Genomic DNA, 20,500 nt, shown 5'->3' with positions numbered 1-20,500 from the left:
CGCATTAAAGTTGCACAAGTGTGAAAGGGGCCTTAAGCCATCTCCTCTTTACACAGTCTCTCTCCTTCAGGGGTCATTCGTACTCACTCAGAGGGCTCTGGCTTACCTTAAGCTATCTGTGTCCAGCTCACTAATCTCTACTTGTTCCAGAGACAGGATCACTGCAGCTGCACCTCTAGCTCCACTACACTTCCCCCAGGCACCCCAGGGCTCACTTCAGAGAACACTTGGTCTGGCCTGAAAGGCAACTTGCACTAGCCTCCAGAAACATAGGAGACAGCATGACTACAGCTGGCTCTTCCAGGTGCAGAACTGTCTCATCCTGTCCTCCAGCCCTGTCCAGGGCCTCTACACTAGCTGACTACATCTGCATACTGGTGAAGTATCTGCTCCCATGCCCCATCTGCCCTAAGTCTCCTCTCAACCTGCCTTAAAAATGGGCAGTGACTCGCCTATGACATCACTACAGAGGGCTCTAGCTACAGGGGACCTAGCACCTGATTACACCTCTCTCTATGACTACACACTATTCTGTGACACCTAGTGGCAGACTAGCTAACTGTACCTGCCTTCATGCCGATCCATAGCTTATTACAAAAAGGGCCCTTGAATGAGCCCAATGGCTTGGGTTCAGCAGTTCTCCACAAAGCATGGTCACCCAAATGCAAAAGTCTAAATGTAGTTGAAAAGTAGCTAAACTAATGTTTTAAGAGTTTCAGAAATATTTTATTGATTCTGTAATTGACAGAAGTCAGCTGATGCCTTAGCAGTTTTGTGTTTAATAAATTCAGAGTAAAGGTTCTTGGGTATAACAGCCGACCCAGGAGAATGAGCAGCGCCTGTTTTAGGCAGCAGAGCAGCATGAACATCTTATTGCTATTGACACACTACATCATACTGTATATTGATAATATTTGATTTTGCCCAGAGACTCTCTTTAAGCAGATAGCTGTTCTGTCTCAGAGGGACCTCTCTTTCCTCACAGGGAGAACAGTCCCCCGTGCTAGGCTCTGCCAGGCTACTGTTTTGTCTATATTTATGTAGCACTTTCTAGTGTATGCTACTAGTAGTGTAGGAAAACCTAACTCTGACTCATGTTGTAAACCTGTGAGTCTTAATTGGGTCAGGGTTATTAGAGTTCAGGGCTGGATGACTCATCCTAGCAGCTCTCTGGTGCCTCCCCCTGTTTCCAGAATATTGGAGAATGTTCTGGAACTAGTGGGTAGGGGTGAGGAAGTGCTGCCTTGAATATTTACGAGACCTCAGCCAATCCCCAGGAGTGGGCTGGCAGGGGACTGAGAAAATCCTATAAATAGATATGGGCCATCCCAGCAGGGAAATGGGGTGAAAATTGAAGATGCAGTGCTGAGGAGGCTGTCCCCCTAGTCTGGGGAATGGGGGGGGGGCGGGGAAGGTCTGCATTGGGCTGGGGATCGGGTGCTGGACTGGCAGGAGGCTTTCCTGAGAGGCAGTGAGAGCAAGAAGACAGAACATCAAAACATAGATCAAGAACGGTTTTCTGTGGCTGGATGCAAGTGGAAGATGCTGTGTGCCTGGATGTGCAGCAGTGGGGAACCCTGTCCTCTGCAGCTCTTACGAAGGGTGCGCTACATATACATTGATTTATTTGTGGAGAACTTTGTGACATTAGTATGCTCCGCTGTTTGCATTGTCACTCTAGTGTACACTTGTCAACATCGCACCCCTCTAATAAAACCTATAAGAGGTTTATTGATACAGTGTGTAATTATTAATCTGTATATGGGTCATGTGTCACCTTCTTACAATCATACCATAATGGAGATGCTAAACATGAGATGTGCATACATTTCTTCTCTCATGTTAACTTTACCTTGTTAAATTTCATTTCAAAATCAGCTTTATGTGTTATCAGATATTTAACCACTTCTGGCCCCCCTTCCTGACCAGGCCATTTTTTGTGATACGACACTGCGTTACCTAAACTGACAATTGCATGGTCGTGCGACGCTGTACCCAAATAAAATTAATCTCCTTTTTTCCCAACAAATAGAGCTTTCTTTTGGTGGTATTTGATAAAAAAAAGAGCAACAATTCAGGAAAAAAAACAATATTTTTTACTTTCTGCTATAAAGCATTCCCAATAAAAAAAAATGTTAAAATTACATTTTTTTTATCATCAATATGTATTCTGCTGCATATTTTTGGTAAAAAAAAAAAAAATCCCAATAAGTTTATATTGATTGGTTTGTGTCTACAAACCAAGTTATCGCGAGGCACGTTAGGGGCTGAGATTTATGTAATTTTTTTTTTTACTAGCAATGGCAGCGATCAGCGATTTTTAGCGGGACTGCGACATTGCGGCAGACAGATCGGACACCTAACTGACATTTTTGGGGGGGACCAGTGACATTACTACAGTAATCAGTGCTAAAAATATGCACTGTTACTGTAATAATGACACTGGCAGGGAAGGGGTTAACACCAGCGGCGATCAAAGGGTTAAATGTGTCCCAAGGTATGCTTTCTAACTGTGTGGGGGATGGGCTTGCTGAATGAACACAGAGACCTGTGTTCCTAAATAAGAGGAACACAAGATCCCTGTGTTCATTACTGACAGAACAGCGGTCTGCTGTGTAATACCGAGTGCTAACACTCCAGTAGAGGACAAAGGCATGCATGACACTGCTTGAGAATAATTATGTGCTATTCTCTGTGGCTGTTTTGAGGTAAACTTTAAAAACCAACAGGCACAAGAAACATTTTTTTCATTCTTTTATTTAAAGATTATAAGGTATTACAATACCGGGAAATACACTCACCGGCAATTTGTTTAGGTACACCTTGCTAGAACCGGGTTGGACCCCCTTTTTGCCTTCAGAACTGCTTAAATTGTTCGTGTTATAGATTCATTAAAGGTTTTGGAAACATTCCTCAGAGATATTGACATGATAGCATCACGCAGTTGCTGCAGATTTGTCGGCTGCACATCCCTGATGTGGATCTCCCACCACATCCCTAAGGTGTTCTATTAGATTGAGATCTGGTGACTAAGGAGGCCACTGGAGTACAGAGACCTCATTGTCATGTTCAGGAAACCAGTGGTGAGATGATTTGAGCTTTGTGACATGGTGCATTATCCTGCTGGAAGGAGCCATCAGAAGATGGGTACACTGTAGTCATAAAGGGATGGACATGGTCAGCAACAATACTCAGGTAGGCCATGGCGTTACCACTTCAATACTGGCCACTTTTACCCCCTTCTTGCCCAGGCCAATTTTCAGCTTTCAGCACTGTCACACTTTGAATGACAATTGTCATGTGACACTGTACCCATATGACATTTTTTATCTTTTTTTCCCCACGAATAGAGCTTTCTTTTGGTGGTATTTGATCACCACTGGCTTGTTTATTTTTTGTGCTACAAAACGAAAAATGAAAAGTTGGAAGAAAAAAAAAGTTTTTCTTTGTTTTTGTTATAAAATCTTGTAAATTCGTAAGTTTTCTCCTTCACTGACGGGCACTGATGATTCAGCGCTGATGAGGCGGCACAGATGGGCACTGATGAGGAGGCACTAATATGCAGCACTGATGGGCACTGATAGGTGACACTGGTAGGTGGCATTGATAGGTGGCAATGATGGGCAGCACTAATAGGCAGCACTGATGAGGAGGCACTGACAGGCATTACTGATGGGAACTGATTGGCATCCTTTATGGGTACAAGTGGGCACTGATTGGCATCCTTTATGGGTACAGGTGGGCATCACTGGTGGGGCACTGATGGGCATCACTGGTGGGCATCGATGATGGGTCTGCACTGATACTCAATGCTCTGATTATCAGTGCAGACCCCCGTCCCCGTCAGGAGAGCTGCTGATCGTCTCTCCTCTACCCACGCCCTGTCAGCATGAATGAGAAAAGCCGATACACGGTACTTCCTGGTTACCTGGTCATCATTTTGCATATGGCGGGCGGGAAGTGGTTAAATGATGCTCAATTGGTACTAAGGGGCCCAAAGTGTGGCAAAATAAATATCCCCCACACCATTACACCACCACCAGCCTGACCCGTTGATACAAGGCAGGATGGATGCATGCTTTCATATTGTTGTTTACACCAAATTCTGACCCTACCCTCTGAATGTTACAGGTGAAATCAAGACTCATCAGACCAGGCAACGTTTTTCCAGTCTTCTATTGCCCAATTTTGATGAGCCTGTGTGAATTTTAGCCTTTCCTGTTCTTAGCTGACAGGAGTGGCACCCGGGTGTGGTCCTCTGCTGCTGTAGCCCATCTGCTTCAAGGTTCAATGAGTTGTGCATTCAGAGATTCTGCATACCTTGGTTGTAACGAGTGGTTATTTGAGTTACTGTTGAGAAAGGGGGGTAGTTGGGACTTTGAATGAGGCAGTGACTGCGTAGAGTCATATGCCTCCATCTCTGGTACAAATGAAAGAAAAGGGAAATTTGGGACTTTGAATGAATCGCACGGTTATGAGGTGATAAAAGAAAATCAATATATAATATCATGTTTATTGGTACATATATACATATTAAGTCATAACAAAGTACAGTAAAAAATAAATAGTATTGCTCATTAGAAACACATGGTACATGTATATACATGCATATTGCTGCACCACCGTGGTGTTGGTTGGTGACCTAGACCTCTCTAAGTAATATAAGAAAATACATTGATGGATCATGATTGTAAAAGCAAGTAATTGATTAGATGTTAGTAACAGCGTAGCATCAAAAAAGGGCGCTACGCGTTTCATGGGTTCTTTCCACTCATCAGGAACCAATGCAGGGTACATATATTGGATTTGCAATACATGCATATATATGATGTTTGTCTGATGTTTGATACAAAAAAAGAGACTGGAAGGAAAGGGGGGAGGGGAGGGCAAAATGGGCCAATCCCCCCTGGTTACTCACAAGTCAGCTATAAGTTTCAAATAGGGTGCTGAGAGCCAAAGCCATGATAGGGTTTCATAGGGCTGCTATTTTTACATGCGTTTTGCAGATGTTTTTTCGGGCGTTTTACAAGCATTTTTGATATGTTGACAAGTGACCAATAAAAAAAAAAAAAAAGCCTGTAATTTGCCAAAAAAGAAGCTCATGTACTTTTTTGAGCAACGAGCATTTTGCTTAAGGCGACAGAACGCTCAGATTAGAACAGGGGTGTCAGACCTACAGTACAAAATAGAAATACATTTTCCATACTACAGGTTAAGAATTGTGAACTTTAAGGCCTCAAATGACCTCGTCACTAATTCAGTCAAAATCCTTTAGGTTTCAAGGACACATTGCTTCATTTGTTGAAATTTGTTAGCCATTATTTACATGTCTCGGCGATAAGAAGCTATGTCATCTGTCCCCAAAGGAGATAATATTTGGTAAACCTTGAATATAATACTCTGGAGAGAAAAACCAACTACTGTACATTGCTTATCCCAAGTGAGATATCCTGGAAGAGGAGAGCTACAGGACAACAGATCTCAAGGAGAAAGCAGTAAAATGGGTAACTCAATTACCAGACTTTTGTTTCAATTCAGAAAAAGAAAATATCATCATAAATACCTACAACTTCCATAGTCTATCAGAGGTTAAGAAATGATAAGCTCAGAGTCCTGTCTAGAAATGCTCACAGTTTAGGTAAAAAATCAATGAACTTGGGTCAATAATGGCATCTGAGAATGTAGATTTAGTGGCTGTTACGGAGACATGGTTTAATGAAAGAAATGACTGGGACATAACCATACCAGGGTACTCTTTATACAGAAGAGATAGAGAAGGCAAGAAAGGAGGAGGAGTGGCCCTGTATGTGAAAGATAGAATTAAATCTAACCTAATACAAGTTGGTGAGGCCAACATAGAGTCAGTTTGGGTTACGTTGCAGTTTGCTAATCATGCAGTAACTCGTGTAGGTGTGATATATAGACCACCTGGTCAAGTTAAAGAACTAGATGATCTACTAGTTGAAGAAATAGCTAAAATGACAATGAAAGGAGAAGTTATTATGGGAGATTTCAATCTTCCAGATATAAACTGGAAAACCAAAATAGCAAGTTCTACCAGGAGTACAGATATTCTAAATTCCCTACTGGGGTTGTCTCTGCAACAAGTGGTTGAGGAGCCAACCCGGAGGGAGGCCATTTTGGATTTGGTATTCACAAATGGGGATTCGGTATATGATGTCATTGTAGGCGAAACCTTGGGATCTAGTGATCACCATGTCGGTGTGGTTTAATATAAGAACTGTGAAAGAGTCACACCACACAAAAACAAAAGTTTTAGATTTTAGAAAAACAGACTTTTCAAAAATGAAATTAGTCATAAATGAGTCCTTATCAGACTGGAACGGATTACATGGAGTCCAGGAGAAATGGGACTACTTAAAAGGTGCATTATTGAAGGCAACAGAAGATTGCATTAGACTTGTCAGTAAAAGCAAAAAAAGGAAGAGATCACTGTGGTACTCATGAGAAGTGGCCCAAATCATTAAAAATAAAAAGCTAGCATTTTGTAATTATAAAAAAACCCAGAGCAATGAAGATAAGGAAATCTACAAGATTAGGCAGAAAGAGGCCAAGCAAGTTATAAGAACTTCTAAAGCGCAGGCAGAAGAAAAACTAGCTCAGTCTATGAAAAAGGGGGATAAGACATTCTTCAGATATATAAATGAAAAAAGGAAATTAAAACAAGGAATAACTAAATTAAAAACAAAGGACGGAAGGTATGTAGAAGAGAATAAAGGGCTAGCCGACTGCCTTAATGAATACTTCTGTTCAGTTTTTACAGAAGAAAAAGGAGAAGGGCCTCCACTTGAAAGGATGACTTATGAATCGTTTGATGCATGTGTCTTTACAGAAGAAGACGTTCTAAGATTGCTGTCTAAAGTGAAGACAAATAAGTCACAGGGTCCTGATGAGATACACCCAAAATTATTAAAAGAGCTTAGTGGTGAGCTGGCAAAACCATTAACAGATTTATTTAACCAATCTTTAGTAACAGGAGTCGTCCTGGAAGATTGGAAATTGGCAAATGTCGTGCCCATTCACAAGAAAGGTAGTAGGGAGGAATCGAGCAACTATAGACCAGTGAGTCTGACATCAATAGTAGGCAAATTAATGGAAACCCTATTAAAGGATAGGATTGTGGAACATCTTAAATCCCATGGATTGCAAGATGAAAAACAACATGGGTTTACTTCAGGGAGATCATGTCAAACAAATCTTATAGATTTTTTTGACTGGGTGACTAAAATAATAGACGGTGGAGGTGCAGTAGACATTGCTTATCTAGATTTTAGTAAGGCTTTTGACACTGTCCCACATAGAAGACTTATCAATAAACTGCAGTCATTGAGCATGGACTCCCATATTGTTGAGTGGATTAGGCAGTGGCTGAGTGACAGACAACAGAGGGTTGTTGTCAATGGAGAACATTCAGAACAAGGTCATGTTACCAGTGGGGTACCTCAGGGATCTGTACTGGGACCAATTTTGTTTAATATCTTCAAAAGTGATATTGCAAAAGGCCTCGATGGTAAGGTTTGTCTTTTTGCTGATGACACAAAGATATGTAACAGGGTTGATAGTCCTGGAGGGAAACGCCAAATGGAAAAGGATTTAGGAAAACCAGAAGAATGGTCAGAACTCTGGCAACTGAAATTTAATGTGGATAAGTGCAAGATAATGCACCTGGGGCGTAAAAACCCAAGGGCAGAATATAGAATATTTGACACAGTCCTGACCTCAGTATCTGAGGAAAGGGATTTAGGAGTAATTATTTCAGAAGACTTAAAGGTGGGAAGACAATGTAATAGAGCAGCACGAAATGCCAGCAGAATGCTTGGATGTATAGGGAGAGGTATAAGCAGTAGAAAGAGAGAAGTGCTTATGTCGCTGTACAGAACACTGGTGAGACCTCACTTGGAGTATTGTGCGCAGTACTGGAAGCCATATCTCCAGAAGGATATCGATACTCTAGAGAGAGTTCAGAGAAGAGCTACTAAACTAATACATGGATTGCAGGAAAAAACTTACCAGGAAAGGTTAAAGGACCTTAACATGTATAGCTTGGAAGAAAGAAGAGACAGAGGGGATATGATAGAAACGTTTAAATACATAAAGGGAATCAACTCGGTAAAGGAGGAGAGCATATTTAAAAGAAGAAAAACTACCACAAGAGGACACAGTTTTAAATTAGACGGGCAAAGGTTTAAAAGTAATATGAGGAAGTATTACTTTACTGAGAGAGTAGTGGATGCATGGAATAACATTCCTGCAGAAGTGGTAGCTGCAAATACAGTGAAGGAGTTTAAGCATGCATGGGATAGGCATAAGGCTATCCTTCATATAAGATAGGGCCAGGGACTATTCATAGGATTCAGATATATTGGGCAGACTAGATGGGCCAAATGGTTCTTATCTGCCGACACATTCTATGTTTCTATCATATACCAAGAGGGAATGTAGAGATTATGGCTATAATCTTCTATTTGAAAATTACAGTATATCTATTAGTTGTGTATAATGGTCAGCATATATCCCAAATCATTGTTGTATTGTTTACTAACATTAAAGTCCCCTAATAGATAATATTCTGATTGAAAATGACCCAGATATAGAAAAGTTCACATCTACCAGTTGTCGTGTAGCAACATACGTATAACTATGTATATATCCACATGATTTTTACTGCTACTAAATGTAAAATATATCGTATCTGGGTAAATCAGTCATTCCTAATCAATATATATTGTATTAATAATATATCCTTATTAAACAGCGTTACCAGGTCCAATCCTTACATAGATACATGACGGAAATATCAGCTGGCCACGCATGTACCATGAGAATATGGACAGATTCTCATATTGTTTTTATGGTTATTACTAAATGAAGAACTTAGATAAATTTAATATCCAATATACTGAATGACTAGTAGAGGGCTCGCCCAATGACCTCCCCAGTTAATGGTTAAGTGATCCCAACCAATGGGGATAAAGTTCCTCCTTCTGGGTTCGGCTTCTTGTAATTTTTACGGCCCTTTTGTTCACCACAAAATAAAAAGGAACCCAGATGTGAGACACACAACGCAACAACACTTCAATACACTTCAACACACACGCTACTACATCCCTACTCATACTTACATATACAGACTCCATCTTGCTCCATCCCTCACCTGAAACTCTGAAGAATGCCAGACGAAACTCCTCCCTAACCGGCCACCATTTTGGGAAAGGCATCCATCTTAAGGACTCTGGTAACGACCATTTTAAGCTAGCAGCCATTTTACCAACTTCAATATAGGGCACTTTCAGCCCCTTCCTGCCCAGGTCAATTTTCAGCTTTTAGCGCTGTTGCATTTTGCGCCGTCATGCAACACTGTACCTAAACCAAATTTATGTAAATTTTTTCCCACAAATAGAGCTTTCTTTTGGTGGTATTTGATCACCGCAAGGTTTCTTCTTTTTTGCTAAACAAATAAAGACCGAAAAGTTTGGAAAAAAAAAAAAAATTTTGTTTATGTTATACAATTTTGTAAATAGATACGTTTTTTTCCTGCACTGATGAGGCCGCACTGATGGGGTGGCACTAATATGCGGCACTGATGGGCACCGATATGTGGCACTGATAGGTAGCACTGATATGCAGCATTGGTGGGCACTGATAGGTGGCATTGATGGGCACTGATAGGTGGCACTGATGGGCACTGATAGGTGGCACTGATGGGCACTAATGGGCACTGATAGGCAGCACTGATGTGCAATAATGGGCACTGGTGGGTGGCATTGAAAGATGGCAATGATGGGCACTGGTGGGCAGCACTGATGGGGAGAACACTGGCGGGCAGCACTGATGGGGAGGGCACTGGCGGGCTCCCTGAGCCCTGATTGCCATCCATGGTGCGCATCCCTGGGGTCATGGATGGGCATCCCTGGGGTCATGGGTGGGCATCCCTGGTGGTTATAGTGGCACCCCCCAAGGGTCTTCACTGGTAATCAATGCTCTGATTACCAGTGCAGACCCCCCCCCCCCCCTGTCAGGAGAGCCGTAGATCGGCTCTCCTCTACTTGTGCCTGTCAGGCACAAACTGAGGAAAGCCGATCAACGGCACTTCCTATTTACTATGTGACCAGCTGTGATTGGACACAGTCACATGGTAAAGAGCCTACTGACGTAGTCAGTAGGCTCTTTACCGAGATCGGAGGTGCAGTGTGTCAGAGTGACACGCCGCAGAACCGATCGCCGCTCTGCCTCATATGACGTCCTGTCAGGATAATGCAACCACCTTCCCGCTGTCATTTGCCTATAGGGCGGGTGGGAAGTGGTTAAAGTGATAAATATCCATTGCTGATTATCTGATTATTATTTACTATTGTTTGTTTCCTTCCTTATACGTTTTGAATTTCATGCTAATGGGTAACGAGATTACAGTCCCAGCCGTATTAACCATATTAGATTTTTCTCTAAAAACTGATTTTGGTTTTTCTACATTTTTTTATTAGTACCAATTTAGCGCAATATTAGCGATTTAGTCTTCGTTTTGCATAGCCTATTCTCACTCCAACTGCAGCAGAGTGACTGTTGGCTGCGCAATTCGCAGACAATTTTGGTCTGATTATATAGAACATTTATCTATGGTTTCTACTATACCTGGGAAAACGTAATCCTACTTTCTTTTACTTTTATTACTGAGTTACATATCACATTTGCATTGATCTTTAAGTTTGTATTTTATGTAAAAGTTATCTTTTTGTGCCACCTCAAGTCTAACTATTTATTGTGAATACGTGTTTTGTGAAAAAATATACTTATATATTCCCTACTGTAGTCTGTATTCACTAAGATTGGTATATGCTGTTAAAAAGAAATTAATCGATTAAAAAGAACTCGTTATATTAGTTCAGAATAATATTCTTGAACGTGTAACACACATGACAGGGGCTATTGAAATGAATGGGATTTGTATTGTTGGGTGTTTTTAGAGCTGAGGATTAGAGCAGAAAATCGCCCAGAAACGCCTAGATGTGAACGGGGCCTTAGGCTGCATTAACACCTGAGCGTAGCGTCTTTGAGCGTTTTTTTCACGCTTTTTTATGCCTGATTTTGGCATGTTTTTATGTGCAACATGTACGTTTTTGAGCTTTGGCTTTTTTTTGTTAGTCAATAGAGAAAACTGTCATTTGTTGCATCATTTATTGCTAGGCAATTCAGTTTTTTTTAGCTTTTCGATTAGCTTATATTTCTTTTTTATTATTATTATTAATTTATTATTATTATTTATTATTTTTTTTTTTCATTAGGGTAAGGGGTTAGAGTTAAGTCTAGGTCAGGGTTAGGATTAGGGGTTAGAGTTATATATTATATATATTTTTTTTGTTAAGGTGTTAATACTATTACTACTAATAATAATAATAATAGTAATAATAATGAATGAATAATTTTTTTTTTTCATTAGGGTAAGGGGTTAGAGTTAAGGCTAGGTCAGGGTTAGGATTAGGGGTTAGAGTTATATATTATATGTATTTTTTTTGTTAAGGTGTTAATACTATTACTACTACTAATAATAATAATAGTAATAATAATGAATGAATAAATACATGTAAAATAAATACACAAATAAATAAAATTAATCATAAAGAATTATTAATAAATACATTCAATAAATGAGTACTAAGTAATAATAAATAAACAATTAACTTCTAACCTAAACCTCTAAACCTTGAAAACAAAATAATAATAATAAATAGCTAAACACCCTAAAACTAAATAAATAAATAAATAAATTGTTATTATTTTTATAGTAATAGTAATTCATTTATTTTTTGGGAGTTGGGTGTATATGTATAATTAATAATAAGTACATTCAACAAATGAGTACTAAGTAATAAATAAATAAATAATTAAGCCCTAACTTAAACCTCTAAACCTTAAAAAATAAAATATAACAATAAATAGCTAAATACCCTAACACAAAATAAATAAATATATACATTATTATTATTATTATTTTTATAGTAAATAGTAATTTATTTATTTTTGGGGGGTTGGGTGTATTATTATTTTTTTAATGCTAATAATAATAATAATTTATATCTTTTTAAGGTTAGGGGTTAATTATTTATGTATTATTACATATTATCTGACCGATTCGAGCTACAAAAAAAGCTCTGGAACTTTTCAGGCGTTTGGCTTCAGGGGACCTGGAGTGGAAATGTGAACCATCTCCATAACTCCATAAAGAATAACAGATTTTTTCTCCTCCAGCGTTTTGGAGCTTCGAGGTGTGAATGGGGCCTTACTACTAGAACTATAGGCAAAACTTTTTTTTTTTTTTCATTTTGGATAGAGCAAGGGAGGGTTAAAATTCCTGTATCATTTTTTTTTGTTTCGCGATCTGTGTCCCATTTCGGAGATTTGCTTTTACTTCCTGCCCCATAGCCAATTAGGAAGTGAGAGGAAATCCCTACAAACCCCCAGATCATCAGAACTAGTGTCCCCATTGGAGGATTTCACCCCTATTACTCTTCTGAGGAAAACCAAAATTTGGGATTTTGTTTTACTTTCCCTTTCAATGATAATGGTAAACAGGACAAATAGAGAGGCTAAAATTTCCTTAACTGGGGCACAGACAGCAATAAAAACTGACTGGTGTTCTAATCCCTCTCCACTTTGTCCAAAACTAAGAGAAAGGTTTTGCCTTTAGTTATACTTTAGTGGTCAAACTGACCTCATTTGCAGACCAAAGTTCATCCCTTTATTCTAAAAGAACCAAATGATACAATGTTTCTTTTGATCTCTCAGGGCTGAGCAATGTTGATAAACATTTGCTGGCTGCTATTTTTTTATTTTTTTGGACAGCTCTGAGCAGACAATGGCTCTGCACTTGTTACATGAGTTGTGGAAATGCTGGAATAAGATGGAGGGTTGAATCGAGATCGCAAATTTTTTAATGAATAATCATGCATCTCTAATCTATAAATAGCACTTTTGGTGTGTTGTGTTTTAGGCCCCTTTCACGCAGGCTTTCCGATCCAACCCGCCTGCCAGTTTTTCAGGCGGACCTGATCGGATGCTCCATGCACCCCTATGAAGCAGCGGATGTCAGTGGTGACATGTCTGCCGATACCTGCTGCTATCCGATCCAAACCCTATTTTCCATTCGTGTAGAGGATCAAATAAGATCAGATGAAAATGGACAGGCAGTCCGTTGGAAAGTAAGCGGAGACAGAGCTGTCATCTGCCTGCTCAGCGGGGATCGGTGGATCAATCTCCGCTGAGCAAAACGGAGTCTGCCGGGTGGAAAGCCCGTGTGAAAGCACCCTTAGGCATTGTTCTGGACATTTTATAGATAGGAAACTCCTATCCTCATATTGATTAGTGGTTCCATATTAATAACTACTGCAGTAGGGAACAGATACAAAAAGATATACTCCGCATCTTTCCAAAATAACTGTTCTGTTTTATTTTACGCAGTTGAAGGCTTTTATACACATGATTAAGTAGGTATGAGATTATTATTACAATTTTACTTTTATGGTAACAAGGGGCGTGACATAGGCAGGCTAATTCTAATCAGGACTCGAAAGAATGCAAACATGTAATGAAAACATTATTAGTGCCGTGTGCACAATGAGTGCAGTGTGCAATACATACAAAATATAATACAATAATATACAAATTTCCTTTACAGGCATGTTACCATTGAACTCTTTATAGCATGCATTTTCAATAAACCGCATCAAAGATGCAGCAAGAAGAATTTTTTCTATAGCATTGCACCTAAATAACACAGGCCCCTTTCACACGGGTGCACCGCCCGACGGAGTCCATTCTGCTTAGAGGGGGTTCTATCCGCCGATCCCCACTGAGCGGACGGAGACGGAGCTGTCAGATCCCTGCTGTCCTCCATGGGGAGATCGGATAAGAAGGGACCGCCTGTCCGCTCTCATCCAATCCGATCTGATCCTCCAGACAGATGTAAAATAGGGTTTCCATCCGTCCGGATTTCACGGACAGGATCGGATCGGATAGCAGCGGGTGTCAGCGGAGATGTCTCCGCTGACACCCACTGCCCCATAGGGATGCATGGAGCATCCGGTCAGGTCCGCCTGAAAAACTAACAGGCGGATCGGATCGCCCGTGTGAAAGGGGCCCATGTTCCCAAAGGGTGGTGGAGGACAGAGCACAGCCTGCTCTTCTCCCAGCCACCTCCTTCTCCAGCACACCGGTCCTCACTGTGATTGTGAGTAGTGCTTCAGACTATAAGGGTCCTTTCACACGACCGCTCTGATCAGATCCGCCTGTCAGTTTTTTAGGCAGATCTGATCGGATGCTCCATGCATCCCTATGGAGCAGCGGATGTCAGCGGAGGCATGTCCGCTGACACGCGCTGCCATCTGCATCCGATCCTGTCCGTGAAATCCGGACGGATGGAAACCCTATTTTCCATCCGTCAAGCGGATCAGATGGGATCGGATGAGAGTGGACAGGCGGTCCGTTCTCATCCGATTCCCCCATAGAGATGCATGGGGCTCTGACACCTCCCTCTCCGCACACAGAGCAGAGAGGGATCTGTCACCTTCCTGCTCAGCGGGGATCTGTGTTTACAATCCCCTGCTGAGCAGCACGGATCCGCCTACAAAGGCGGACCGTTTGAAAGGACCCTAAATGTGTGTTTTTGCTTTTGTTTTTTTCTTTAGCTGGCAGGTTGGATTTCTCCATCTGCCACAATCCACACAAATGAATTGGATGGAGAAATCCCCCACAGCTAGACATTGCACCCACCAATGTCAGAATATACTGACCTTTGGCTGAAAAAATTCCCATTATGTCCCTTCCACAGAAGTCGATCGAACAATTGACTTCTGCCAAGCGGGAACAGCCACACACTGATCAAAATTCGAGCAATTTATGGCAAGCTTTACTCAGTGATAACCTGCAGAAATAAGTGTCCTTCATAAAGTCCTGACCTGTACGGTAATTACTGTTTTGAGTCAACTCTGCCCAGTTTGTTGTTGAACAAATATGAGCAAGGTGTGCCCAAGAAACGTTTTTCTCCAAGGGTGGCACTTATACAGAACAGCTAGAAATCAGGAAATGAGCAGCTTCCTCTACATTTACAAAATAAAGTACAGATCATAAAAACATATTTAATTTAGGACCGGTTCACGCTGTAGGGATGTCAGACATCGCATGTGATTCGCAGCGCACTGCTGTGCAAATCACATGCAATCTCTGTGCGTTGCCAATTCAGCCATACAGATTGTATGGCTGGACTTGCATCACATTCGGACAAAAGTTGAACAGGGCCCTTTTTTTGATCTGCACCAGAATCGGATCGCATTGCTGTTCACACCCATGTGATCCAATTCCTGTCCAAATTGGCACTTCACACTGCGATATGCGAACCGATCTTGGGGTGTCATTAACTTTGTATTGACACTCCCAGCGGTTCCCATATGGCTGTGTAAACTGCCTATGAGTCGGGTGTGATGAGGGAACCTGCAGTGGATTTGCAGGGTTTCCCGCATCGCACCAATGTGAACCGAGCCTTATCAACTGTAGCATACAACTTAAAACAGAGCAAGACTACCCACTAAGTGCTGGTTCACACATATGCAATGCGGGAACCCTCCAAATCCACTGCAGGTTCCCGCATTGCACTTGACTTGCAGGCAGCTTTCACTGCCATATGTGAATCACTGGGGGTGTCAATACAAAGTTAACGACATCCCCAGATCAGGTTGCATATCGCAGTGCAAACTGTCAATTCGGAGATTAATCAGATTGCATAGGTGTGAACAACCATGCGATCCGATTCTGGTGCGGACCAAAAATAGGGTCCTGTGTGACTTTGGTCTGAATGTGATGCAAATTTAGCCAAACAATCTGTATGGCTGAATTTGCAACGCACAGATATTGCATGTGATTTTGCAGAGCAGTGCGTTGCAAATTACATGGAAAGTCTGACATCGCTGAAGTGTGAACCGGCACTAACTGAGGAATCATAGTTTAGTACAAATCTTATATACAGCAAATGCTTATTATTGCACTAATATATGCACTTTATTTTTGCCTTCATCTAAGGTTTTAACTTTGCACAAGTGTTTTAGTTGAGTGCAATTTCTTATTTAGCAATATTTCATTTCTTTTTCAAAATATTAACTTTACCAACATAATTCACCACAACATAGGGCTGCATTCACACAGGGGCTCAGGCACCTTAGTCTATGAATGGGTCGTGTGTTCATGCAACTTGAGACAACAGTTGCTGCATGCAGGCAGCTTATGTAAGTGTATGGGGACGCAGCAACTGAACAGACACAGCCGCTCATCCCAGTATGACAGACGTGAGTGTGGGTGATCAGCCCTGAAAACATACTCTGCATCTGGGGCAGCTCTCGCAGAAGCTGTGCTGTCACAAACACTCACCTCCATAAGTCTACATAGGCTGCCCGCACACACATCTGCTAAAACACACAGTCCATTCATGGACTAATGGACCTCATGTGAATGAGGCCTAACGTAGTGTGAGTAGAGATCGAATAAGATGTGACATGCAGAAATATGCTCAGCAAGATTTCTTTGATGCGCAATCAGTTTCTGTGTATTAATACTTGAGTTGTGTATGTTATTCTATCCCAAGAGCCTTGACATTGAGACACGGATTAGATATTCCATGTCCTCTCTTCTTTATCTGCCAACCTTCCAGTTTCATTGCCACATCTTTCCAATATCTAGCAGGGCAGAAGACCTGATTTTTCTCTGGTCATAAGTAACACTAATGCTGGCCATACACTATACCAAAAAATCGTTCAAACTCATTTTCGAAAAAAAGGAACTCTCGACTGTGAGAGCAAGCCATAGTGCCATCATGTAATGACCGATAAATTGTTCAATGTACATAAATTTGTTTTTTGTTTGTTTTTTCACATATACCCAAGTGCAAACAGTTTGGATGAGAAACATATTAACCTTCATGCCTTAGCCTTTTTCTGAAATTTGTTGCTTACCAGTTAAAATCAGTATTTGTTGCTAAAAAAATACTTAGAACCTAGAAACATTATATATATTTTTTCAGCAGAGACCCAAGAGAATAAAATGGCGATCATTGTAAAATGTTATGTCATACAGTATATGCGCAGCGGTCTGTCAAATGCAATTTTTTTGGGAGAAATTCACTTTTATGAACTAAAAAAAAATAAAACTGTAAAATTAGCCTAATTTTTTTAGATATCCAACATGTCATGCTTTAAATTTGCACATACTCGTGGAATAGTGACAAACTACATTACTTAAAATTCTCCATAGGCGACGATTTAAAAAATGTTAACTGTTACCTGTTTAGAGTTACAGAGGAGGTCAGGTGCTAGAATTATTGCTCTCACTTTAACAATCGCCACTATACCCCACATGTGTGGTTTGAACACCTTTTACATATGCAGGTGCGCTTTAAATTTTATTTTTTTAAATTTTTTTATTTATTTATTTATTTACACTGTCCCTTTAAATTTATTTATTTTTTGATCATTTTTTTTGCTGTCACAAGGAATGTAAATATCCTTGTAACAGTAAGCCTGGGTTCACACTGGGGCGGCCTCAAAGTTGCCCGACTCTGAAGCTGCCCCGTGTAACGCGACTTCAGCGGGGCTTGCAAACGCCTTCTCTAATAGAAGTCAATGCAAGTCGCCCCCCAAGTAGTACAGGAACCTTTTTCTAAGTCGGAGCGACATGAGTTGCTCCGATTAGAACAGTTCCATTGCACTGACAAGTTGCCCCAGTGTGAACCGGGACTAAAAGGGCCCCAAATCCCTCCTTTGCACTTAAAATCATTCAAAACGACAAGTTTGGCTGTTTTGAATACTGTTTTTTTTTTTTTTTTTTAATCTGGCGCCTTTAAAGCTCCAGTAACTGGAAGTAATGTCATGACATCGCTTCCAGGTTACTAGATCCGACACCCGATCAAAGCCGATTCCAGCCTGCGGACGTGCTGGCTGGTCACTCAGGCCCCCAGTTGGGACAGGAGACCCGAGTCACGGAAGGCCCCTCCCGCTGCTTGTAATAACAGCGGAGCAGCTGAATAGCCGTATTGGACGTTAATATAAGAAAGCCGACCGTCCCCTCTAAAAAACGGTACCGGGGTGATGACTCCGGTACAACCCCTTGAACCCAAGGCCGCATATTTGCGTTACATCGGTGGGAAGGGGTTAACCTTTCAATTTATTGTTCGTTTGGCAGAAAATTTCCAAACATGTCCTTCTTTTTTTTTTTTTTGGTTTTAAAACGTCACAACCAATTACGGATTTGTGCCCATCATCTGGCCAAAAAACAAACAAATTGTCCAAATGACCGAATTTCTGCTGATTTTTTTGTATAGTGGATGACCAGCATTATCTTGTCCACAAATGTAACACAAAACTTGTCCCTCTTCCAGCCTGTGATTGGGCAGCGGAAGGAGAAAGCAGCAGACCAATAAGTTCATCTTTCTGTCACTCTGCTCTCTTGCCCATTAACATGCCCCCTGTTAGCACATGAACACTTCTCATGTATAAATTATTACATTGTTGCAGTAACATGAATATTTTACATATGCCTTGAACTTAGGCTACGTTCACATGTGGGCGTAGTGGATCAGGGGCAGAATCACCGCGATTCTGCCCATGATCCGGAATCATTGCAAATCGCGGGACGCCTGTGCGATGCCCGTGATTTGCAATGGCACCCCAAACGCTGTGCGATGCTGATTCGCCTGCCGAATCGCGGTAACATCGCAAACAGAATCGCGGGGTGCATGACGCCCAAAAAAGGTACAAGAGCTTCTTTTGGGCGTCATGCGGCAACATCGCACAGCGTTTGGGGTGCCATTGCAAATCACGGGAAATCACGGGATTCCGGATCGCGGGAAGAATCGCAGTGATTCTGCCTGTGATCCGCTACGCCCACATGTGAACGTAGCCTTAGTCCTAATAAGATGACACATTTGCTACAGTATAGAAAACGGATACATATTCTGTTTACCAAGTTGCATTTTATATTTGATGCATTGTTTTTTATTCATGCTTTATTTGTCTAATGTGTCTCTGCCCACCAAGCTGACCTTCTGTTCTGCCATCACAGGGAAGAAGAAATGCATTTGTCCGGGGCTTGGGATCTTCTACACCATCCTGTCCACCTTATTTTTCTCATCAGGCGCTTTGCTGGTAAAGAAGATTGAAGACATGCACTCTGTGCAGATCAGTGCTTTCCGCTGTGTTTTCCAGATGTTGTTTGTGCTTCCTGGCCTCATTTATTACAAGTAAGTTTTAACCTCTTCAGCCCCGGAAGGTTTTACCCCCCCCCTTCATGACCAGGCCATTTTTTGCAATATGGCACTGCATCATTTTAACTGACAATTGCGCGGCCCTGCCACACTGTACCCAAATAAAATAAATGTCCCCCCCCCCCCCCATAAATAGAGATTTCTTTTGTTTGTTTTTGTCACCTCTGCGGGTTTTATTTTTTGCGCTATCAACAAAAAAATACAGACAATTAAAAAAAAAACACAATATTTTTTACTATATGCTATAAAACATACCCAATAAAAAAAAAAAATCTAATTTATGCATCAGTTTAGGGCAAAATGTATTCTGCTACATGTTTTTGGTAAAAAAAAAACACTAGAAATCCTGTGGCTATTTATGAAATACAACTCTACCCAAGATGTATTTCTCAGTTTGATCCCTGGTTAGGTCTTCTAAAAAACAGTATTAAACCCAAAAGCAAACATTTCTTATATTGCAGCTTACCAATGCATGTCAGATTATTAGCATGTGATTACTGCCAGCTGCTAAAGCTGCCAGCAATAATCATTGTGTTCTCCTAGCAAGGACAGATCATCCCCCCCCCCCCCCCACCCGCCATAAGAACACAATATCTCCATGGGAGGGATTCCCCCATCATCAGTGTTGATGGGGGAATCCTTCCCATGGTTGCAAGAAAGAAAATGGCATCATCTATGATCTGCCTGGCTTAGATGTAATGTCTGCATTTGTTTTCTTTGACTTTCGTTCATTGACGGACACAGCCTCTCCTCTCTTCACATTCATGACAGGCCGCCAGTTGTTCTGCCTAGTGTTCAGGAGTACGGACAGAGTTCCCTGCTGGGACCTGTGGTTCCATAGCTTTGGCCGCATTCCTTTTCTTTTTCAGACTTTCATTCTTCTCTTTTCATCTGGTGATCTGGCCAGTACGTCTGTTTTTTTTTTTTTTTTTTCAAAAGAACAAGCTCTCATTCAGACGTGTCAGATTCAGGGATGAGACAAACTATTCAACACTGGAAGAGGTATTTACAGTGATCAGTTTTATTTCTTTATATGTTAAATCTTTATCCTAAAAAGGAAAACTGTTTTCTGTAACTGATTATAAAGTGTGAGCCAGAATTTGGCTTCAATTTATTAGTGTAATTCAATTTTTTGGTATATCTAACACCCCCTGAGCTGGCAATGCTGCTGTCCAAATGTGC

General features: G+C 41.1%; 1 protein-coding gene across 1 annotated transcript in view; it reads left to right on the top strand.

Annotated features, from left to right (window-relative positions):
* SLC35G1 (solute carrier family 35 member G1) overlaps nucleotides 1-20,500 on the top strand; it is a 41,391-nt gene that overhangs the window by 16,469 nt on the left and 4,422 nt on the right. Inside the window, exon 2 of the mRNA XM_082269253.1 lies at nucleotides 19,117-19,294. Within this exon, the coding sequence (XP_082125379.1) occupies nucleotides 19,117-19,294 (178 nt within the window). The remainder of the gene's footprint in view (nucleotides 1-19,116; nucleotides 19,295-20,500) is intronic.

This window comes from Pelophylax lessonae (assembly GCF_965119305.1).
Source record: "Pelophylax lessonae genome assembly, chromosome: 9".
Lineage (NCBI taxonomy): Eukaryota > Metazoa > Chordata > Amphibia > Anura > Ranidae > Pelophylax > Pelophylax lessonae.
This window is presented reverse-complemented; position numbering and strand designations above follow the sequence as displayed.